The 22,995-nt window shown below is 34.6% G+C and overlaps 1 protein-coding gene across 2 annotated transcripts in view; it reads left to right on the forward strand.

The window, feature by feature from the left end:
• The window catches only part of NCAM2 (neural cell adhesion molecule 2), a 271,664-nt gene that overhangs the window by 190,040 nt on the left and 58,629 nt on the right, over nucleotides 1-22,995 (forward strand). For both annotated transcript variants that reach the window (XM_066571936.1, XM_066571937.1), the window contains exons 10-12: nucleotides 954-1,141; nucleotides 1,818-1,914; nucleotides 12,035-12,208. In XM_066571936.1, coding sequence (XP_066428033.1) covers nucleotides 954-1,141; nucleotides 1,818-1,914; nucleotides 12,035-12,208 — 459 coding nt within the window. The remainder of the gene's footprint in view (nucleotides 1-953; nucleotides 1,142-1,817; nucleotides 1,915-12,034; nucleotides 12,209-22,995) is intronic.

Here is a 22,995-nt window from a genome sequence, read left to right on the forward strand (position 1 = left end):
AAAAGATAGTAACAATGAAATTAGGAAATATTTGATAGAAAAACCCACTCTTCACCCAAGACATAAGAAGAAGTGGAGAAAAGCTACTCCCTCTCATTTTATAGAGATCACTAAACTTCCTGCTTTCCAGAGAAACCTTGAGTAGAAGAGATAAGTCTTGTCACTTCATGGCACTGTGGTCTGAAGATCACATTCAGTTTGCAAACCAACAATTTCCTCTGTGTCAGACTCAGTGTTTGGTATATGTTTAATGCAGATATTTCTTACAAACCAGTCAGGTTGTAAGAAAAACACACCAGCTTTTTCCTTGGCTATAGCTTGATAATTTCATAAGGAACTGATACAAAGATTGTTCTAAGTAATATACACACAATATATTTTCTGCAGGAGGTAGAACACATTGTAACATTCTTTGGTATTCTTTTGCTATTTTTAAAGTTTTATTTCCACAAACAAACATCTCTCTTTAAAAAGATTTCATGAAGTATAATAAAGTTCCAGCCAGAAATGGGTGAAGCCATAACACAACAAAATTTGAGGAGTGAATGTAATTTCTCCATAGCAAAAGAAGACACTATAAAATCAGCACATGAACAGACCATGTATGTTTTTAGGTCACCTCCCTTTTTCATATGAGGGTCTGACTGAAGAATTTGTCATCCTCCAGAGGAAACACTCTTCCTCATTTCTGAGAGAGTGTCTTTCTTTTAGGCAAGTGTAATTGCCTAAAGTTAAATATATTTGACAGGTATTCTCTTTCCCAAGAAGTTCAACTGAAACCATTTAGGAGAGGAGAAACTTACCAAGATAAAAGTCCAGTGAACTCATGTTCTGTAGTAAATTGACACAAAAGTCAATTGAAATTTTTCATTGAACATGAAAGCTTGGATGTGGGTATACAGCATGTTTTACTAAACCAGTTAATGAACTTGTGCATTACTTCCTTTTTCCAGATGCTCCGACATTCCTGTCCAATCAAACCATGTATTACTCTTGGGAAGGCAATCCCATCAATATAAGCTGTGAAGTGCTGGCAAATCCATCTGCCTCAGTTCAGTGGAAAAGAGGAAAATTAGTTTTACCTGTAAAAAATACAACTCATTTGAAGACCTACAGTACAGGAAGAAAGCTGATTCTGGAGGTAAGACTTCACATGGAAATCAGTGTGGTGGCAGAAGATAATTTTGTCCTCAGTTTGGCAGCACTGTGAGTAGTGTAGAGTGCATTTAAGGCTAAAACCTATAATTTAATAGGTAACTCCTAAATAAGGAACAAAACAAAAAAAACTGTATATGAACTGTTCTATCTACACATATCTTATGAGCAGTTAGAAAATAAATCTTATTTGAATGGTGTATGCTCAGTTTTCCAACTACACTCAACACAAATATAATTTGCATTTCTTGTAAGTAAAAAAATCCATAAATAAATATAAGACTAAAATATCAAGCTAAGACTGAAAATTAAAGTGACTGCCTCGTAGGTGCTTGTTGTCTACAAAAAAGGAGGTTTTTTAATTTTTTTTTGAGGTTTTTTGCTTGTTTGGGTTTTTCAAAATTATTGTTTAAAGGTGAAATTTAAAGATGAACAATGTCGCTATTTTCCATTATCAGATTTCTTCATTTGAAGTTAAGAAGGGGTGAGTAAAACATGAAAAAATGTGTATTTAGGTCTGTGTTTGGAGAATATACTAGATATGTTGAAATAAAAACACATCTGCATATTGGTTAAGGAGAACATACTTGAATCTCTAATTTAAAAATATATATATATATTTAATAAGCAACTAATATTTACAAAGTGTATTCATTTTAAAGATTGCTCCCACATCTGACAGTGATTTTGGACGGTATAATTGTACAGCCACAAACAGAATAGGAACAAGGTATCAAGAGTATACCCTTGGTCAAGCTGGTAAGTTAAAATCTTTTTTCTTTTTCTTTAAATATTTTTTCCAAATTTAGTCAACATTAAGTTCCGACACCCTTTCCTCTGTTTATTTTATTCCATGGACTGTGTGCAGATAATTTAATTGTCTAAGAACTGAGCTGCAATATGAAGTAAAGTAAACCAGTTCCCTCAGAATATGAATCTTCTTTTGATTTAATTTCGAGGCCTTCTGAAACTTGAAAAAAATTAGTCTAACCTTTTTTCCTTTGCTCTTACTATATCCTACGTTTATAACAATGTATTTTTATTACTTTAGCAGAGAGACACATGGCCTGCGGGCAGTAAAACGTAAGAAGGAATTAGAAATTTTTTTTTCCTTTTTCCCACCTCATATTTTCTTGATAGAACAACAATGACAAGAGATTGAAATACATCAGCAAAGAATTTCTATCTCCATTTGCACTTTTATTTATTTGAAATTAGAATTTGACTGGAGTGCTAGATAGAAAGCATTTAAGTTCTGAGATAATACACCCCCTATTTTTGCAGAATGTCTGAAAATTTTCATGTCCTTCTATTGTTGTTTAGGCAAATAGAAAAATCTGACTGTATGTTTGTTCTTTGGTGGAAATAACTATTAACTGAGTTAATAATTATTTCCACCAAAGAAGAGTTTCTTACCAGTGCTTTCAATTATATTTTCTTATTATATTTTCTTTAAAAATTATATGTAGCGTTAGTCCATTCCACAAGAAAATATAATTGAAAGCACTGGTAAGAAACTGAGAGTTCCTTACCAGTGCTTTCAATTATATTTTTTTGTGGAATAGACTAATGCTACATGTAATTTTTTTTTTTCCTTTCTCATTAGGACACATATTCCAAGTGATGCTTAATGTTTCAGTTGCAAGTTTTGGTCTAGGTTTTTTGGGGTTTTTGTTTGTTTGTTTTTTGGTATTTTTATTTTGGTTTAGGTTTTTTGGAGTTTGTTGGTTTTAGGGTTGTTTTTTTTTTTTTTTGGGGGGGGGGTTGTTGGTTTTTGGGGGTTTTTTATTTCATTAAAAAAACACTTTAGACTCCTTCCTACCAAGAACACTTTTAGGGGAGCATTGCTGAAGCATGCACATCCAGTCACAGGGAAGCTCTCTGACTTAACCTGCTGCTATTATTTGAGAATTTTTGCTCCACAGGAAAATTATTTTCTTTTGGTGTCTCAGGAGTTATAAAACCCCATTATTTATTAATAGTCTCCTTGGACTTAGTACACAGCTTTAAAAGATTTTCCCATCACCTCTGTAGGATTCTAGAACACATTTCTACAATAATATATCTTTTGGTTTTGAAGAACCATGAAAAGTGCTGAGCTTCCTAAAATAGGAAAGTGAGGGGTTCAAATTTCTGAACCCCACAATTTTACATCACTTAGAACATCCCTTACCCTTAATTTTACAGCTTTTTTGGGGTGTTAGCTGTGGTGTGATCTTAGCTTCCTTCAACAGCTACATTTGACCACTGACAAAAAAAGCTTTTCTTGAAGCCATGAACATAAATCACAGGAAAGGAAGGAAAATTCCCGCTTGCATCCCTCTGGGGTCTTAGCTCTCAGGAGAGAAAATGATGAGAAAATGTTGTGGTTGCCACTGTGTGCTGTTTTTTCATAAATGCGTATACACTTGGGAGAGCATTTCAACAGATATTCTCCAGAATGTTTTTTTTCCTTAGATTTGCAGAACAACGTCTCATCACAACACATGATACTACATGATGACTATTTTAGCTACATCCCCTGCTTTTATGATTTATTAATTAATCAATTGTAATAAAGAATATTAGCATTGAAAAGTTAATTGAAAAAGCACAGGATATTTTTTCATTTTACTTCAGAAAATTCACACATGAGCACCCCTGGAAATGCAAGGAAAATAAATAAGCTACAATCCTTTTTTTTTTTCTTTTTAATACAACTATATCAGAAATATTACCAATGCCAGTTTTTTAAACAGATTAATATTTTCTACTTCTGCAATGTTTTGCTTATATTTTTTCCAGGCAATTTTTCAGGAAACTCAATGAAGACTTAAAAAATATGTATTGTAGTTATAAACATAAAAAGGGGAGTGAGGATAAGTAGAGTTATGGGAAGAGATCATGTAAAGTGAGCAATATGGGGATATTCTAGATAATGATATTAAATGCAGAAAACAGAAAAGCAAGTTTATGAGTAGTGATAATGAACAGGGCTAGAAAAACTGGATTTGGAGTGTCACTGTGCATTACTGTGCACTACTATGCACTACCACCTGCTATGCACTACTTGCCATAGTGTTATGCATAATATTCAGTATCCTGAAAGATTGATATTTTTAACATTTCCCTCTAAATAGACTTTGGTTTTGGAATAAAACCCCAAACTGTAATTCACTGTTAGAAGTTTTGCACTTAAACTGGCATCAGCTAGAAACAGAAAATGATCAGGGATACGGAGCATAAAACCACTACAATAGATACAGGTATAAGATGTCTAATGTAGCTTTTTCCCTAGTTTTATTACCTTGGTCGCTTCACTCTGGTTAATTATGAAGGCCTAATGATTGATATTTCCCATATTAAAGCCTGTAAAATCATTTCATGCATTTCAATACAGCATGCTTTGCCTCCTGGCTTTGATTGTAAATATAAATGCTGGGGCATAGAATGCTTTCACAAAGGCTCTGTCAGGGAAAAAAAATTACAATTCCTAGCTGGGAGACAGTATTCAGCATGGTCCTAATGTAAATTTGATCACAAATAATGATCATTTTACTAAATAGTTTTCTCTTTAAATTCTGCAGGAATACTTGTTCCTTCATGTTTCATTCAATTTTCTGATTTGCTAGATTTCAGCACAATCAAACTACCTTTTTTTATTAATTTAATGCTACTTAGAAAGTTATCATACTGTCAAAATTCCATTATCTTTATTCCTGTTGCCTTCCTTAAGAAATTACTTATTGATGATTTTAGAAAGGAAGATTTATTTCAGAATTGGTGTTCAATTTACAGCCATATTTGTATGACAGAAAAAAGCATGACTGTTCACTTGGATTATACAGAGCTACTGAATCAGACTGAATTCCATTTAAACCTTTCAAAGCAACTGAGACGCTGCAGAGTATTTGAGGTTTCATTCTGGAAGGTGATGGCCTGCTTAGAAACTTCAGAGTTTTGTTGAAAGGTTAATCAGATGTTCCCATGACCTGACTGTAGTGGTAATGAACTTTTAAAAATAACACATGGGTGACCTCCTTTCTCATTACCCAAGCTTTTAAAATGTTATGTGTGTACATATGGAATGTGAAAAGGACCACAGTCACTTGTTGCCACTGCAAATTAGATTTTTCATGTCAGCACAGGAGCCACAATTTGTATTTTAGAACTTTACTTACACTCTGGTTTTAATCTAAGTCAGGCTTAAATTTTGGCAAGGCAGGTCAGCTTGGCAGGTTGCCCCAGTGGGTCTCAGAGGCTGAGGGGAGCATAAATATTCCTAGATTTGTCCAAATCTAGTTTATGCATAGTTCATGTGAAATATCACTATGCAGAGAGCCAGTATGAACTAGAAAAGCATTCTTCTGTTTAGCTGAGTATAATTATTTCAAATGTTTTGCACAGGTAAATAGAAAGTCACATGGCCATCAGTAATTTAGGATTATGTTATTGGAATAGATATTTTAATATCTTAAAATGGTAAATTTCAAGGTTGTGACACAGAGCTAAATGAGAAATTTTTAAGGTTTCTCTTTTTTAAATATTAACATAGATTTTTTACATAGCTGCATGTATAGCTGGGCTGAATCTAGAGCCCTAAAAAGTCAACTATGATTTACCTCTATGGATCTCATAGCCTTACTATTCCTAGACTTTCCTTTCCCCTTTTGCCATGTATTCTGGGATGGCATCAGCTTTAAAATCCTGCTGTGGGCTGGAACAGTTTTCACTAGACTGGGGTGGTCAACATCCTGGCCTTGAGAACTTCAGTGATGGGGGCATCCACAGCTTCCCTGAGCAAATGGGAGATGCTATATCTGCTAGAGATGTATGATTTATCTTTTTCCTTTCTACAGGAATATTCCAGGGAATTAAAAAACAAAAAGTCAATTATGCCATTAGATACTCAGACCTCCTACAGCACCTTATTGAATTAGATATTCTTTAAGCATCCTGTGCACACAGAAAGTCAGTGAATATGGGGAGTAATGGCAACAAAAGCAAAAGGGAAAGACCATAATTGAGCTTCACAGAAAATGCACCCTGTAACCTCTTTTATGGAATAAAGTCATGCCCAAAATATGAAAAGGCTGATTGACAGCTGACAAAGGCTACCAAATCAAATTTAGAAATTTACTTGTCCATAGTTTTGATGGTGGCACTTTGCTGCTGGTTAATGGATGTTCCTTGTTTCACCATGTTCACCAAACAAGGATGTTTCCTTATTTGCATTTCCATGCAGGTAAAATAAAATCAAAGTCATAGGACTTAATTTTCCCTGGAGAATAGTATAATGAAAAGAAAATCATATTCTGCCAAAAGCCCACTTGTCTCCAAAAACATATGGGCAGACCTAAAATCTAGCTTGCTAAAACTTGCCATTCACATAATAGCAGCATCAGCTAAAGGATTTTTATTTAAAAATTAAACAAACAGCAACATATTTTCAATTAGAATAGGTATGAAACTATCAACATAGCAGTATGTTTTGCTTCGTGTGCATGTGTCTTATTTTAATTTATTATTTCTGTATTTATTTGCTAGCTGTGGTCTTACTAACAGAGTTGGGTTTACTAACTGAATGCTTATTTTTCCAGAACTCGCAGAGATTTGGCAAAGGAAATACATGTAGATCCAATATTGAGGTTTTTGTTCCCATTCTAAGGATGTACAAGCACAAGCTATTTCATAGAGATTTTTGACTCCAGAAGTCTAGTCCCCAGCTCATCTGGGGACTAGACTTCCCAGCTCATCTCTTTCCTTGCCAAAGCTCATCTCTTTCCTTGCCAGAGCTCATCTCTTTCCTTGCCAAGGTCCTGGTGCTATTTAGATTCAGCATTTAGACATGGTTATTTTCAGTCAATATATATATGCCAGATGTACAGAAAGAGGAAAAGCTGAAGAACTGCAGTAGAAACATACTGACAGGAGACAAGAGCTGACTGGAAGATCAATCCCTGAGCCCACTACCCACTCTCACAGAATCACTTCCTTTTCTCTGTTTATACCAAGGCTGCTAAACTCTGAGAGGGAGTTATTTTCTTCCATAAAGCTATCAAGAAATAGCTTGAAAAGAAAATCCCCAGTGATAAAAAGTGGTCATTTCTTGAACAAGTTTGGTCATAATTGTAGGAGACTTTACACATCAGTGGAGGCAAATACGAACTCATAATTCTGTGTGTACTTCTCTATCAGCTGTGATACCATTTTTGGAACCAAACCAATTCTATTTAAGCCATTGTATCACAAGGTCCATTTGTGCAAACCAGCGTTATGTACTGGGTACAAAATAGATGAGGTGCAATTTTACACCTATTGTTTGCAGGAGATACTATGTGGTTTTATTTGATTCTTGTCGTGTTCCAATGTGGGGAACTGCAAGTTCTTTTAAAAATAGATGATCTAGAATGAAATTCAGTCAACCAAAACAACGTTGTGCCTGAGAACTGTTTGTTGGTACCGACAAACAAAAAACGGAGCTGACCTACTAAAGAGGGCTAGAAAAGACAGGAGGAAGGAAAAAGGAAAAGGATGCAGGTGGGGGGGGGTTGGGGTGGGAAGAGAGAGAGAGAGGAGACAGAGACACAAAGCAGGCATTGAACCAGAGGCAGGCACATGGGGGCAAAGCAGGCAAGGCTTTGGTCAGGGACACAGGGAGGAAGGACAGACACGAGGGTGAGCAAGAGCCAGTGAGGGCAGGAGAGCCAAAAGCAAGCTGAGGCCAGGGCAAGAAGCACACGTCAAAAGACTGGAGCCAAACCAAAAAACCAAGAACCAAAAGGCCCCCAGACTCAAAAATGCCAAAAAACAAGGCACAAAAAGTCCTAGTCAACAAGCCCAAAGATAAAAAGCCCCCAGCCAAAGGACAAGTCTCTAAAAGCCCCCAGGAGCTTGTTGAGGAGTTACTTTTATACCCCCTGGCTCCTCCCAAAGTCTCTCCTGTTGACAGGAGACCACTGGCCCAGTCCAACCTTCCACTGCAGTCTATTGCTGGAGACCTTTCACCATTGATTGGAGAAACCTCTCTGGGGAGTGCAGCGTCCTTGGTGGTCTCCTGCTGACTGCCTGTCCCATGTGAGGTGTGAAAGGGTGACCAGGCAAAGTCTCCCCAGAGACAAGGGTTTCCTCCATCTTCTCCTGGCTGCCTCCAGCTAGTGGTACATGTGCAGCCCCTGCCCCACACGCCTCTGACAACCAGTATTGAGACAGAAATGAAAAGCAAATTGGCTCCTCGCAGTTCTTTAATATCATACATAAATATAGTCACATTTTGGACAGAGAAATAGTTGTTGTGGAGAGAAGATGAAGTTGACAAAATGTCTGGCATTTGTTGTGACATTTTATGTCTTTAATTTAAAGGCTGAATTTGTGATGAATTTTCTCTTTTTTTGACAGCAGTATAATGACAAAAAAATATAGCAGTGGAACTTCCAAGGAAGTAATCTGGTATCTTTGCTATCACTAAGTGATCTTTAAATCATAGAAAGTAAATCCCCTCCTTTTTCCACTACGTAGTCCTTCAACTTATATCTACAAGAGTATATGAATTAGTGATCCTGCCTGTAGCTAACCTCCTCTAAGATTCATTTTGTTGGTTGGTTTTAGAATGAAAAAGAACAAGAAAAATCCAAAGCTCTATCCTTCTAGACAGAGATTCAGAGTACACAGTATTGTAAATTATTCTTCACCCCTGCTAAACATTGATCCAAAAGCCTTGCAATTCTAACATGAAAATCACAGCAATGCTCCAAGTAATTGCAACTGACAGGGGACAGTTCAAATGCAGGAATGTTTATCTGGATCAGGACCAGAAAGCCGTATACCTTGCATGATCAAATTCATACTCATTACAGAACCACAGAATTAGATTCAATTCATTATGCTGTTATTGATCTTCATTGGGGAAAAAAAAAGTTAAGGATCTGCCTAGTTGGAAGTAGATAATAGGTATTTTAATATATTTGGATGGTATTTCTAGTATTTGGTTATGGTTTTCACCAGGAATGTATCTCGTCTCTATTTTCTTCAGGTGATTCACTCTCTTTCTTACAACTGATATCGTTCAAGTTTGAAAACTGTATAAAATTTACCTGCATGTGTGGGTGGCTTGGAATGTGAGACACATATTTAAAGTAGTAATGTGGATGTATTTTACAGTTCAGTGAGTTGCAAACATATTGCATTGTGCTAGTTACGCAAAATATCGTACTGGGTTTTCAAAGGAGCTTCATTTCATGCTTATTATCAACTGCAATCATATCTTCCTCTGGCAGAAATTATACTAGAATCTGCAGTAGCAAACATAAGGTTCTTCCTGAAGGATTTCATCTTCCCTGTGCCATGCTTATTATAGTAAAACACATACAGGCATTAACGCACAAGGAAGAGAGGTCTCCCTAGCATTTGGAAAGCCAGGAACAGAGTGGATATGTAAATAACACATTTTTGATTCATGCTATAGACCAAATAATTGTTTTGATGCAGACAGAAACACCAGGGAATTGGCTTATTAAAAATATAATCCAAAAACTAACATAAAAGTAGTATGAATGAAATTAGGTATTCATTCATCCCCTGGTTTTGTTTGTTTATTTTTGAACACTTTTGATGAGAGAAAAAGAATTTTCGGAAGTGTAGACGCTATTTTTAATACTGTTGGTATCCACAGCAGCTTTTAGCTTGTAATTGAATCCAAAGAGCATTCATCTTTAGTACTGAGTATTGATATTCATCTTCCCAAGTGATGGTGTCCACATGGCTCATACAGTGCCATTCTGCTTAGGTATGGCTGTCCTGGATTGCTTGGCTGGGATTCTTACACTGTATTTTCTCCACTCTTCTCAGAGCTTTCATTTGAGCTCAAGAGAGAACAAAGTGAGAAAACAATACTTATTTTTTTCTCCCTATATAGTCATTAAGCACAAAGTGGTGTTTATGTACTTAATGACTATATAGGGGGAAAAAATTCGTATTTCTCTCAGCTCTAAGGAGAATCTGAAGGACTGGTCACAAGCTGGTTCTAATCTTCATCCTCTTTTGATTTTGGGGTGAATACTGACTTAACAACCAACTCACATTCTTCTTCTGTGTGGTCACAGAAAAGAACAGTCTGTATGTTTTTTGAACATAATTCCTTTTTTCTAAAGACCCACAACTTTTTGACCCATTCAGAAAGCAATACAAAAAACCAGGTCTGTGTTTTCACAGATTCATAGCAGACTGGTTACATTTGGTCATGTTCTATCTGATCACAGATTGTCAACCCCTTTCTAAGAAACGTGAAAATTTCTTGCAAAATCACATATCCTGATAATTGTTCTCTGGAATAGGAAAGGATTCGAATCCCTCAAGCTGAGACTTGAATTCTACTAAAATCTGTAATGTAATGGATTCACATAGTTGTGTCTTTAAGTAAGAGATGTTACAACTTTCTTATCCACATAAAAAAAATCTACGCTGGATTTATCCCAGTGAACAGCAAGTTTTGGAGGTTTCAGGAGACCTGGAATCAGAAATACCAGCTGTAAGAGGTGTGATATTCGCATGAAAACACTCAAGTCTGACAACTGATAGAGATGTTCTTCTGAAAAAAAGTTTAAGTTTCTGATAATTAAGAGGTTTTATAAATCAGTGCCTTTAGACCAGATTTGGCAGTGTCCTTTTCCTGAGAATTTGTGACTGAATATGTCATTAAATCAGTTCTTTAATATTTTGCGCAAATTTTTGTCTCATTTTCATTCAAGTACCAATGCTGGGTGAAGCTCAGATTGATTTCTTTTTATTCACCACTGTCTGACAGCCTTTGAGTACAGACAATATTTTATGTAAATGGTTCATTACCCACTAACTGAATTACAGGCTTTGGCTCAAATTTTGACATGTCCTTACAAAAATATCTTCCATAGCATGGAGACAAAAGCAATGTCAAATCTAGAAGAAGGTATGCAAATAATTTTCAAATGGATCAGAAAACAAATTTTTAATGGTGTTTCAAAACCCTGGTATTCTGTCCACAGAATTAAAATTCTTCCTATAATTTTCAATATCACTTTTTATAATTCTAACTTTTAAAAATGTAGAACAATTAGAAAAGCTAGTCTTTTGACTTCTATGTGTTTGGTCACAAATCATAAAGATAATATAGTATTTCTATTCTTAAAGATGTACTGACTCCAATGTTATTTTTGTCTTTTGTTTCATATGTAGCATTTCAGCACCTACAAACACCTGCTTTATTTTCATAGATCTTTTCTACTTTAAAAGATATACTCTTGCTTTTGATTTCAGAGAAAATATTTCTTTCAACCTAATTTGTAAATTAGTTCTCAAGCTGAGCAGAGGATAAGAAACCTTCCATTAACGTATTTTCTTAGTAGCTTGAAATCTAGTCTTTGAACAAAAAAAGAAAAAGAGATTGATGTATTAAGCTTGGTCTCAGAATTCCATAAAATGGCTAAATTATTTATAAGGTTTTTTTGTCATAAGCTTATTTTAAAGAATTTAGACTCTGAATGATCTAATTAGCTGTAACTGTTTGTTTTGTTAAATTTGATATAAAGTTTGTTATTCTCTTTTGCATAATTATACCGTCAACAGTCTGATCTCTTACATTTTTATATGATGAAAGTAGCTATTAAGGAAGATCATATTATAAAACAAAGGCAAAAATGGAAAATATTTTTGCAGTAATTTAGCATACAAGGAAATTAATGTGGTTTTCTTACAGCTCTGTAGTAGAAAGCATAAGTTGTCTATCTAACACAAATATTATTGCACCACATTCAATATTATTTTTTTCTCCCTGGAAGACTCTAAGGAGACTTTTGTGGGTCGATTATCAGCTGATTAGGTCTGGCTGGTTGTTGCTGATTTTTAAATTGTGCGTGTGCTTTTGCAGATGTGCCATCAAATCCTTACGGAGTACGAGTTTTAGAGCTGTCCCAAACCACTGCCAAGGTTTCCTTCAATAAGCCAGACTCTCATGGAGGTGTGCCCATTCACCACTACCAAGTGGATGTCAAAGAGGTAGCCTCGGAAACCTGGAAAATAGTTCGCTCCCATGGAGTTCAAAGTAAGTATACAAAAAATAAATGGAAGCATTTTAACTGAGAAGAATGTCCAAGGAAAATACTGTAAGTATTTCTTAACTATTTCTTTATTTGTATTAGTCCACTAGCTGTATCTCTGTATTAATGCAGACCTCTCTACACCAGTTAGAAGTAGTCTTTCAACTTTGTAACTGTTCATTTTTTTATTAAAAAAATTTACAATTGTTATTCATTTTTCATGTCCAGTCAAAAGCCAGCTTTTGAGGCTCTACATTTCAAAGAGAGTAGAAATGACATTGCATTTGAAAATATACATTATGTATGCACCTAAATGAATCATTTTAAGTAAGCTGTTATATAATATTTACTCCTGGGCATTAATTACTGATTGTGAGCTACTTAGTAACTTTCTACATACCTGTTAATATTCAAGATACCTGTTTCAAAAGCATATCGTGTTTCTTCAATAAACATTTAATGCCCTCTGAAAGGGTGTTTATTTGCATGTCTCTTGGCAGAAAAGAGCATAAGCCTCCCCAAACAGACAAGAGTTCTTTAGGCCCCTGATGAGTTGGGGAGTTCATACAGAGTAATGTTAACTCTTGTATCCAAATATGCCTTTTGGTATTTTCAGTGCTACTTAAGGCAGCCTCAACAGTTTTCTGATTAATACTTCAGCAGGTAAATGGTTTTGCAGCCATCAGCAGAGTCACAGGAGACAAAATGTTACAAATCTAAAGTGTGTGTCTCTTTCCATTTCACATACTGTAATACAAAAATTCTGCACTGAACTGAACATGCTCAAAATTACAGAATTATTTCAAAGAAACATATAATGAACATTTAGTTAACATGTTCGAAAAAAGGCTTATAACTTCTTATCTTTTGTTTTTCTTAGCTCAACACGGTAACTGTGTGTATAAATGTAATAATGTAAATCATAGTAACATTTCTTTTATTCCAGTAAAGCTTGAATTTCTCTCAGTACTAGAAGATCTAAAGAAGAATGTGCCTGCCCTCTATTTGCAGGGCAGGCACATTAATGGATATTGGTATACTTCTTCCATTTTTTTCATGCAATGTTGCAGATCAAGTTAGAGACTTTTATTCTCATAGCTCCATACATTCTCATAGATCATCTCCTTCAATGAATTTGCAATAGTTGTTTTCTGATATGAGCTATATCAAATAGTAAAACCCGAAGTGACCAGTCTGCATTGTAGGGTGCAAGGAACTCAAATGAGTAAAAACCCAGTGACTACAGAGTCAATCAGTCAATCACACAGATTATTGATTTCATTGTAAGCCAGAACAAACACATGTCCTCAGTGTTAAATTTGCAAAAACCATATTCACCTTACTCCTTATAAGACTTTCTTTCATATTATTTCTGTTGTTGGGACATTTATTAATTTTTTTTTTTGATTACAGTAGAAAAGGTGTAATTTCACAAATCCTTGTTACTAGAGTTTACTGGAGCTGCCTTCTTTAAAAATTTACTTTTCTTTTGAAACATTCTTTCAGCATTGAGGGTTGTTGCTCACTTTGGATATTTCTGTATAACATGAATTGATCTTAGAATCATTTTGGTCCAAGACTTGTTTGAATTCTATGGTTCTAAAACTGGAGTAGAGTGACAGGTACAAATACCTGCAGTCCTTATGCAAATGTTATGACCATGAAGGAGACTGGAGCATTTAGGATCTCTGCTGCCACTCCTACTCATATTAAACATTTCTTTGGCAGAGAGCTGTATTACTTCCTGCATACTGTCATATTATTTCCCACATCCTCCTTTGTATACTTTACTCTTTCTCACAGACAATTTCAGGGGGTATACCATCTTGCAAGCATGTGTTGTCCTCTTCATTTCATTTTCTCCTAATTGTATGCTGAAAGTTTTTGTTGAGAAAACAAAATAGGTCACACCATTTTGGACATATTAAAGATACCTCTTAATAGCATATGTTACCAAAAATTACTCCAAGTGATGACAAAAACTAGTAAATATGAATACAACCTGAAAAGCCATATTTGTCTACAAAGACTCATGTAGTAAATACATAAATATTGAAAGGACAGTGGGAAATATTAAAAATTAATACTTAATTCATAATTAATTCATTATGTTTTCTGAAATCTATACTGATATACCCCTGTGTAGAAAGATTGAGACTATATATCCTATATTTCTCTGAATTGCTCTCTGAACTATTTTAGAAATCAATAACTACTTCAGATTGTCAAACATTTACTAAACAGAAGACATCTTGTTTTCATAAATCTTATTGAAGGTACATTATGTAGTTGTAGAGGGAAATCAAAAGTGACCTGGTTTCATTTATCATAAGTCCCTGCAGATATTCTATAATAATTCTATAAGTTGAAAACTTGTTCTGTTTGTGAAGTACTATAGGGCCAAACCAGAAAACCAAAACATGTTACTAAAGCACAAGGATAACAATTCAGAACAGAAAAAGCTTTTGCAAATGAAGATGTCAAAAAACAAACGTAGTCCTTCTTTAAATAGGAAATGCTACTAAGTTTAAATGGAATTCTTCTGGAATATTGAGCCTTTGCATGTTTCCTGGCATTCAGAGGGTTTTAGCAATATTTCTAAAATATCCATTTAAAATTCTCTCCATTTATATTTTACCCTACTTACAGTGTCATGTTAAGATAACCTTGAGATACCTTCTCCAAAATCCCTATTTTCAATTCCTGAAATATTTTTCAAAGAAGCAAAAGTTTCTTTGTGTGAAGCTTCATTATTGTGAAGGTGCTATTTTTTTTTTGTTTGGTTGGTTTGTTTTGCTTTTTTCTTTCAGCTTTTTGAGACATTTAGGATACTTTGTTAAAGGGTAATAACAAATACATGTTCTTGGGACAGTTTCTGATTGTGCTTAAGTAATGAAGAACCACTTTCCTGGCATGCCTCAACATCATCTCAGCTAGGAGGAAGACATTTAGAATGCAGTCAGTTTTCTGTATTACCATTTGTAGTTGGATTATCATGATTTCCACACTCAGTCTATATTCCTTAATGGAAACAAAAACACTTTTTACATCTGTTCACATTTTAGGGATGGTTTATGGCTAAGATTCAGATATAAATGCTGTTTACACAGGGACAGATAACTGCTTGAACATCTCAAGTGGTGGTGCATACATAATGCATGGGCCATGATTTTTTACCAGTAGTAAGCGACAAAATATTCTGAAATTTTACAGGATGGTTATTTATCAGTCAGATTTAACTCAGGAGGGGTAAAACTGCAGACCTTTCTTGCCACAATGTACAAAATGTGCCAATTCTAAAAATACCATCAAGGAAAAGAGACAGAAAAATTTACATGCAGGAAGGTGTTGTACCTGGAAGACTGTTAGAATTCCAATACAGGGATTTTCAAGGCTAAACTGTCTTCTGCTCTCTCTCTACTGTGACTTAAAGAAATAATTTAGTTGTCCTCACACAGTAACAAAGAGCAACCATAAAATCATAAAATTAATGAAAAATGCATTTTAGAATTAAACAAGCCTCACAGAAATGTGGCTACAGAAGCAAGTTTATAAATAAAGCATTAATAGGTGTTTCAAAAACTTTTTGGGAATAATTGATCCTAATGCTAGCAAGGCATTAATTTTCATTTGGTTATGATCCAATAGCTATAAATAAAACCTTTTACAACTAAGATTATAATTGTTTTATTTGTATGAAAACTACAATAGATGCTTATCAAAGTTGTTAGGTATTCTTCTGTAATTAATCATTCAGTAAATAAAAATAAGTTTAATCAGGATGATTAAGCAGTATGAAGTGGATTCTATGCAAATTCATTCTGCAATTCCCTTCATTTTCTCTTTTCTTCAAAAAATCCCTATAAAGGTGACATTTGTCTCAAACTTTACTACTTTGAGCTGTTTTCAGGTAAGGAGAAAATTCTAGTCTTGGAGCTGTAACCAGGAATATCTATTTCCCTGTTCTCTCCCCTTTGTCTTTTATAATGAAGAAGATTTCATTTGAAAGTCTGTGCTGATTGCAGCTATTGAATCAGAGCACAGAAAGTGAAGCAATCATCTGATACACCAATTTCAGTCTATTAAGGGATTTAAAATCATAATCAACACTCTCATAATTCAGCAAGAGATCAGGGAGCAAATGGCAGTGAGATTTTTCTGCACTTTTTAGGTGCTCCTCTGAATATGAAAATAGTTTTGTTGAAGGCTACCCACAAATCCAACTTTACAGTGGAGTTCTCTGTGGATTAGAGTCCCAAGGGGGGGGGGTGAAGTGAAAAAAAAGAAGTGAAAAGAAACGCACTAATCTTGAAGTAGCAAAAATGCAGATAGTAGTGGCAGGATTAATTCTCCAAGGAGAGTTTGCATCCTTTCACCCAGACAGCTGGCAAATCCCTGAGTGTGGGAAAGTGCCAACAGCAAGTGGATAACCAAGGGTGAAGAGCATTTGCCAGGCTTTCTTCTGTACTCACAAAGAAACCAGTGACAAGCTGTAAGAGATACCTGTGCTGGGAAAAATCACCTTATCACAATCCTCTGTGCAGTTTTGTTTCTAAAGAAAGGACATTAACTGATCTGTTTCTGTCTAATCAACAAAGAATTTATAAGAAAAAGACTCCTTTATGTTTACAAATAGTTTTGTGCAATATGGACTTCCAAGGAAGAAACAAGATAGAGTCTCTGAAATTCAGTTCTTCACATTCAATCCCTCAGAAAGCACCACTGGTTTAACTCTAATAAAGAAGCCATCAAGGTCTTGTTTTGTCTTGATAGCATTATAGACATTAGTAATTCTGGTTTACAGGTAGCAGATAATGCATTTGTAAAAATTAGCTTTTACACAAATCCAAACCACTGTGGAAGTGGGCTTGAAACCTGAAAAATGTTCACTCTCTGAAAACACTTGAGTGTCTTCAACAGGAATACAAAACACTTTATTTCCTTTGTTCGTCAATTTACAGGTAGAGAGATAAAGATTTTTTTTTCCCAAAACATTTTATAGTTCTGACTGAAATACCAAGAAAAAAAGCAGTCTCTGCATTTCTTGTGCTACTCAATTTGCTGGTGATAGAACAACATGAGGAATACATTAAACACAGTTCTATATTCAGATTACTGTGGAAATTCACCTCTGGCATGGGTGGATGGCTGGCAGTCTTAGAGAAGAGAGATACACATTTGGGGATTTGTAGAGCCAATACACACACCCACATACCCACACACATCCACACACACACCCCACCTTTGCTTTCTTTAAACTACTTGTGTTTAGAAGTTTTCAGATTCCAGATCAGAATTTCATTTTCCTATTTCTAAGTATTTATCCTTTGAATTTTTTAGGCAAAAATTTCAATTAATTAAATTTTAACTTTTAAAATTCAATTATTTATGTTTCATATAAAAACTTTATGTTTCATATAAAAACTTAATAAACTTCTCAAAGCAAGACTTCTCATTCATTGAGTTTAGAGACATTTGAGGAAGGTTCTAGTTTTCCTGAGTTTCTAGGGAAGTTGCTAATGTATAATCCCTAGAAAATTTAGAATTTCTTATATGAGGAACAATTACATCAGCATGAAATGACTGGATCTTAAAACTCAGAAATGTCTCATCTCATTTATTTTTCTAGGAAACAAAAACTGAAACAGAAACAACAGGAAAACCCCCAAACCAAATCAACCAAACACAGACCCCCAAAGAAATGCATCAACCCAACCCACCAAACCAAAAACCCCACAAGCTCAAAGTCTCTGAACTTTACTGGCATCTATGTCTTGGCATTTTTTCATGAGATATTCTGTTGAGTTTCAACCCTTTAAGTGAAATTATCCCTGGAATTATTAATTTAGCTCTTATAGGATACTAGCATAAAATAATTTCTACAGTAGACAAATTATATAAGCTAAAGTTATACATACATTTCCAAACTTTGGGGTACAAAAAAGGAAAGTATAGAAAATCAACATGTTATACGAGATGATTTTTTCAATTTATATCTGTGTTTTGTGTTTCAATGATCAAGAATGTTTTTTTGATATTAGAGATTCTTTGGATGGCAGAAAGCAGAAACTTTACAAATAATGTGCCAAGTATAATACTATTCAATAGTAAAAGAGCTACTTGTAAATATATTTCATGCAGTGAAATATATTTATAAAAATATACCAAAGATAGTTTATCAACATATGTTTATATTTCTTTAGTGAATATTTCATTGAAGGAGACAATAATTTTTGAAGCCTTGTGATAGCATAATCAGACTATGGGCAACAATAAGTGAAATATGTTTTTTACAATTTTCCATTTAAAGGCAACGTGAAAGGATGAAAAATATTTCTAGCTAAGAAATATTTGAAATATTTATTCTTTCTGGAAGAAAAGAAAACCTTTGATAGGTGAACAAGTTGCATTATATTACTTTTCTGAAAAATAAACACAGCATAAGGAAAACATCTGAGGTTGTACAGCATCTTAAATATATGGAAAACGAACAACAATAAATTTAAGGTTTCAGTTTCCGCTAATAAGGAGTTATCCAGTTACAAGCACTAAGGCGAGTACTTGCTTTCAACATAACTTTAGTTTTTTTTCTCTCTGGGTTTTAACAACTTACATCTCTAATATGAAATAACTAATTCTTTGTAATTTCACATTCAAATCTCAGCAGGTTCTGTTTACTTCCATTTTCATCTGGGTTCACTACATTTAATGTACTTAATGAAATTCTAGATTAATTTAGCTTCCTAAATTACTAAAGGTACCAGTAGGATTCTTGTCATCATCAGCTCCAATTCCCCCAGATTGCAGCAGGGCCAAATTCCAAGTTTTGCTAGGGCTTTGCCCTGAGTTCTAAATGTTTCTGTGCATGGAAATTCCATATTTAGCAGTTTGTTTGTGAAATTAGTGGGTTTTTTTTTCAAACCATATCCTGTCTCTACTATTTTATTCACATACATTTAACTGGTTTTTAAGGTGCATTATAGAAGATAAGTGTTTTCTCTTACCCAAGACATGTTCTTAAATTGCTGTGCTGTGTGTTCTGCCTGGTACTGCTGCTCCTTTTACTGCAAACGTCCTTAAAGTTAGAGGAAGTAATGTACATGCCCGTGTTGATGAGGTCATCAAAACTTGAAGTCCTCTCCCTCTGTATTGTTCTATTTAGTTTTGAATTGGCTATACCAATGAGAAGATACCAATGATGTAGGCAACTCACAATAAAAGTTCTTAGTGAAAAAAAAAAAAACAACATAAACCAGTAAATTTAAAAAAAGGTTATTCCATTTTCTCTTTTACATTATATATATATATAACATTCCAAACTCTGAAATGGTGTGGTGTGTTTTGGTTTTTTTGGGAGCGGGGCAGAGGGTTGGGGTTTTGGGGGATTTTGTTTTTGTCTGTGCAGATCAGGTTTTTGGATAAAACTGCTTAACTTGATTTTCTGTCCTTAAGCAGGAAATTTTGGTGCACTTCATATAAACAAACATTCTTTCAGAAGACTTCAAAATTTTTTTGAATCATAGAATTTTAGAGTGGTTTGGGTTGGAAGGGACCTTAAAGCTCATCTCATTCCAAACCCTCTGCCACAGGCAGGGACACCTTCCACTGGACCAGGTAGCTCAGAGCCCCATCCAACCTGGCCTTGAACACTTCCAGGGATGGGGTGTCCACATCTTCACTAGGAAACTTGTACCAGGGTCTCACTGTCCTCATAGGGAAGAATTTCTGCGCAGATTTCCCCTGAGATTTCAGAAGCACCATTATGGCAGAAGATATTCTTTCCTATTATAAAACAAAGCCATTACTATCTCTTATTATTGAAATTGAGAGGAAATCTAATAGACAGACTAGTAAGAATTCAGATGAATTACCTCTTAGGTTGCAGGTTTTGTATTTACTGCTTCTTTTGTACTAAAGCATGAAAGTATGTACCCCCCTGATTACTGAAACAGTTTCCCAGTGTAACAATGCTTAACCATTAAACCAGGAAGACTTCTAAATAGATTCCTGAGAGATACGGATCCCATATAATGAAATAATTTTCCTAATGGGTTTAATGATTAAGGAGAATATATCTGTATCATTTATAGATCAAACCAAAATAAATTGCAAATAGTTTGGTAGGCTAAGTCATCACTCAAAATTACTTTCAGAGTTGAAAATCTTCAAGGTAGAATTCATTAATTTCTACTGCAAGCTGCAAAAACAGAAGGAAAAATGCCTTCATCAGCCTGTCCCAGGAGGAAAATTCATCTTGAGACATTTAATTCCTTGTCATATCTGTCAGATTACTTGCTATGGCATGAATTGTGATCACATTCAGTTCAACAATAACAGTTACTATTCATGAGGAGTGTTTATGCCTTTCTGGAAAACTATGTATGTACACCACAAATCTAGAAGTACCTGAAGACTCAGAGGTTTTGACTCTGCTAAATGATGGCATAAGCCATTCAGAAAAAGCTCTGTGTTGTGAATTGAGCTTTAGGATATGGTTCTTCATTTATCAGACTGTTAGGCAGGCAGTTTAAGAACATCAAAATCATGGATCAAACCCCCCTATAAAGCTGGACCCCAAAAATATATTGTTGCTTTATACCCAATTTTTTTATTATGTCATATTTATTATCATTGTCAAATTGACTAAAATTAATGTTTTCATTTAAGAAATTGCCCATTTTCAGTTGGCAATATTTGTTAATATTTAAAAAAAAAATTTGTTGATCATTCCTCTTATCTGTTAATATCTAATGATACTATTGATATTGACTCAAAAATAGTTTTCTCAACTTAAAACCTGCTTTGAAATTACAAGAAGTTTTGAATTGGCTATACCAATGAGAAGATACCAATGGAATAGGAATACCAGGAATTGCATATATATACACACACACACACACACACACACACACACACATATACTATTAAGCTATAGTGTTGTAAGACCTGATACAAATAATATGAATAAAAAGTCCTTGTTTTTTTTTTAAATCTTCATTCTTGGGTTAAAATGGCATTATGCAATTTTCCAATAAAATTTTCAATGGCGAGTTGTCATAAAAAAAACAAAAGTGAAAGAATGTATGCAGTTTTATAACTACTATAGGCTAAAAATAAATATGAGGACAAAGATCACTTTTTATCTAATTTATTTTGTGTATATGCCTGCATGTAAGAAAGTTATTCAGCTCTTTAATTCTGTCTCTATACTAATTTTGGCCTCCATCCAAATCTTTGCTGTTAAAGTCTCTTGTGGTTGAAAAGGTTGAACTGTAAATAAATGTCTTAAACTAAATTATATGGATGGATTAAAGAGACTGGAAAGTGAGAAGTGTAAAGGGAAAACGATGTTTAAACATTTCAGGTTTTTATACAGACCTGAAATTTCAGGAGAATGAGATGTACTTTTCATATTTAAAGGTGAATAAAATGTCATGAGAAGTGAAGAGAATCCAGACAATTTACTGCACAGCATGAGTTCATAACTAAAAGCAACTGAGTTTTTTGCAGATATAACCACTATATGAACTTACTCTTTTTTTCCTGGTAATTCTGTGTTTGTAATTGCATTTAGTCAACCAGTCAAAGCTCATTGCACAATGCGATTTATGGTTTTCTCAAGACACAGACTTAAAATCCGTAGGAACAAATGGAAGATATTTTGATTGCAAGAGTATGTAGTAAGTATTTTAATAGGAAATTAAAGGGATAATCAGTCATTACAAATGTATTTCACCTGGTGCTATTTCCTATTTACACCTTTCATGCTTTTCATAACTGCACACTCTCAAGTAAATTTATGGTGAACAGCTGATCTGATGTAAAGGTCTTGCTGACGTGGCTTGTAAAGGTAAATCTTGTTAAGCAGAGAATGATGCAGTGCAGTATTGGCTATGAAGAACTGATAAATGAGACACATGGTGCAGCTGCAAATTTTGCCTTTCAAGTGTATTGTATTCATCCACATTTATTGTACATTGCTTGTCTACTTAGAGAAAGATAAGGTACATTTATGGAATATTTATGTGTATATAAACTTCTGCTGCACTTTGTAATACAAAATAGAGAAGTGCTCCAGGATGACAGAGTATTCTTTAAGTATTTTCAAGGTCATTGAAAGACAGAGTGGTTATGAATAGAGCTCTCCTTCAGCCACATACAAGAATGAGCAGCAGAACAATAGCATGGCCCTATCTGTATTACATTTCACAATATCTTTAAATTAATCTCTTTTTATGACTTTTTTCTGTCTCTCCACTTCTTTTCTCATTGGTAAGAAATAAATTATAGTATATGGGATTAGGATGGGGATGAGGGGGAAAGTTATGAAGGAAAATTATCTTTGCATGTAAGAAGCAAAAGAGCAGTCCTTGAAATCATCATTCACGTCAGCCTTGAGGTCTTTCTGTTTACAGAGTAGGGAATGTTTGGAAAGACACGTTCAGGATCATGAAAATGGCCTCTGTGGAGATAGCAGAAACCAGGAACTGCTTTGTTCTTTTTTCAAGTGGTGGGGGTTAGGTTTCTGCCAGTTCCTGAATTGGGTAGTAGAGCAAGTAGACTTTCTTTTCCTCACACTTTGCATCCTCCAGACTTGAAAAGTGCATGGCTTAGAGGAGTGAAAGACAGAAGTCCTGTGTCAGAACCTGCTTTTTAGGCAGCTCCAAGGCTGCACAACTTAAGTAAGCAAAGTCATACATATTTTACATATTCTGTTTATTACTGTTAGGAAGCAGAATTAAAGTGAAATTTAAAATGTTGGCATTTTAAACAGCAGTCTTAATTGAGAGAC

Source organism: Molothrus aeneus, chromosome 2, assembly GCF_037042795.1.
Source record: "Molothrus aeneus isolate 106 chromosome 2, BPBGC_Maene_1.0, whole genome shotgun sequence".
Taxonomy (NCBI): domain Eukaryota; kingdom Metazoa; phylum Chordata; class Aves; order Passeriformes; family Icteridae; genus Molothrus; species Molothrus aeneus.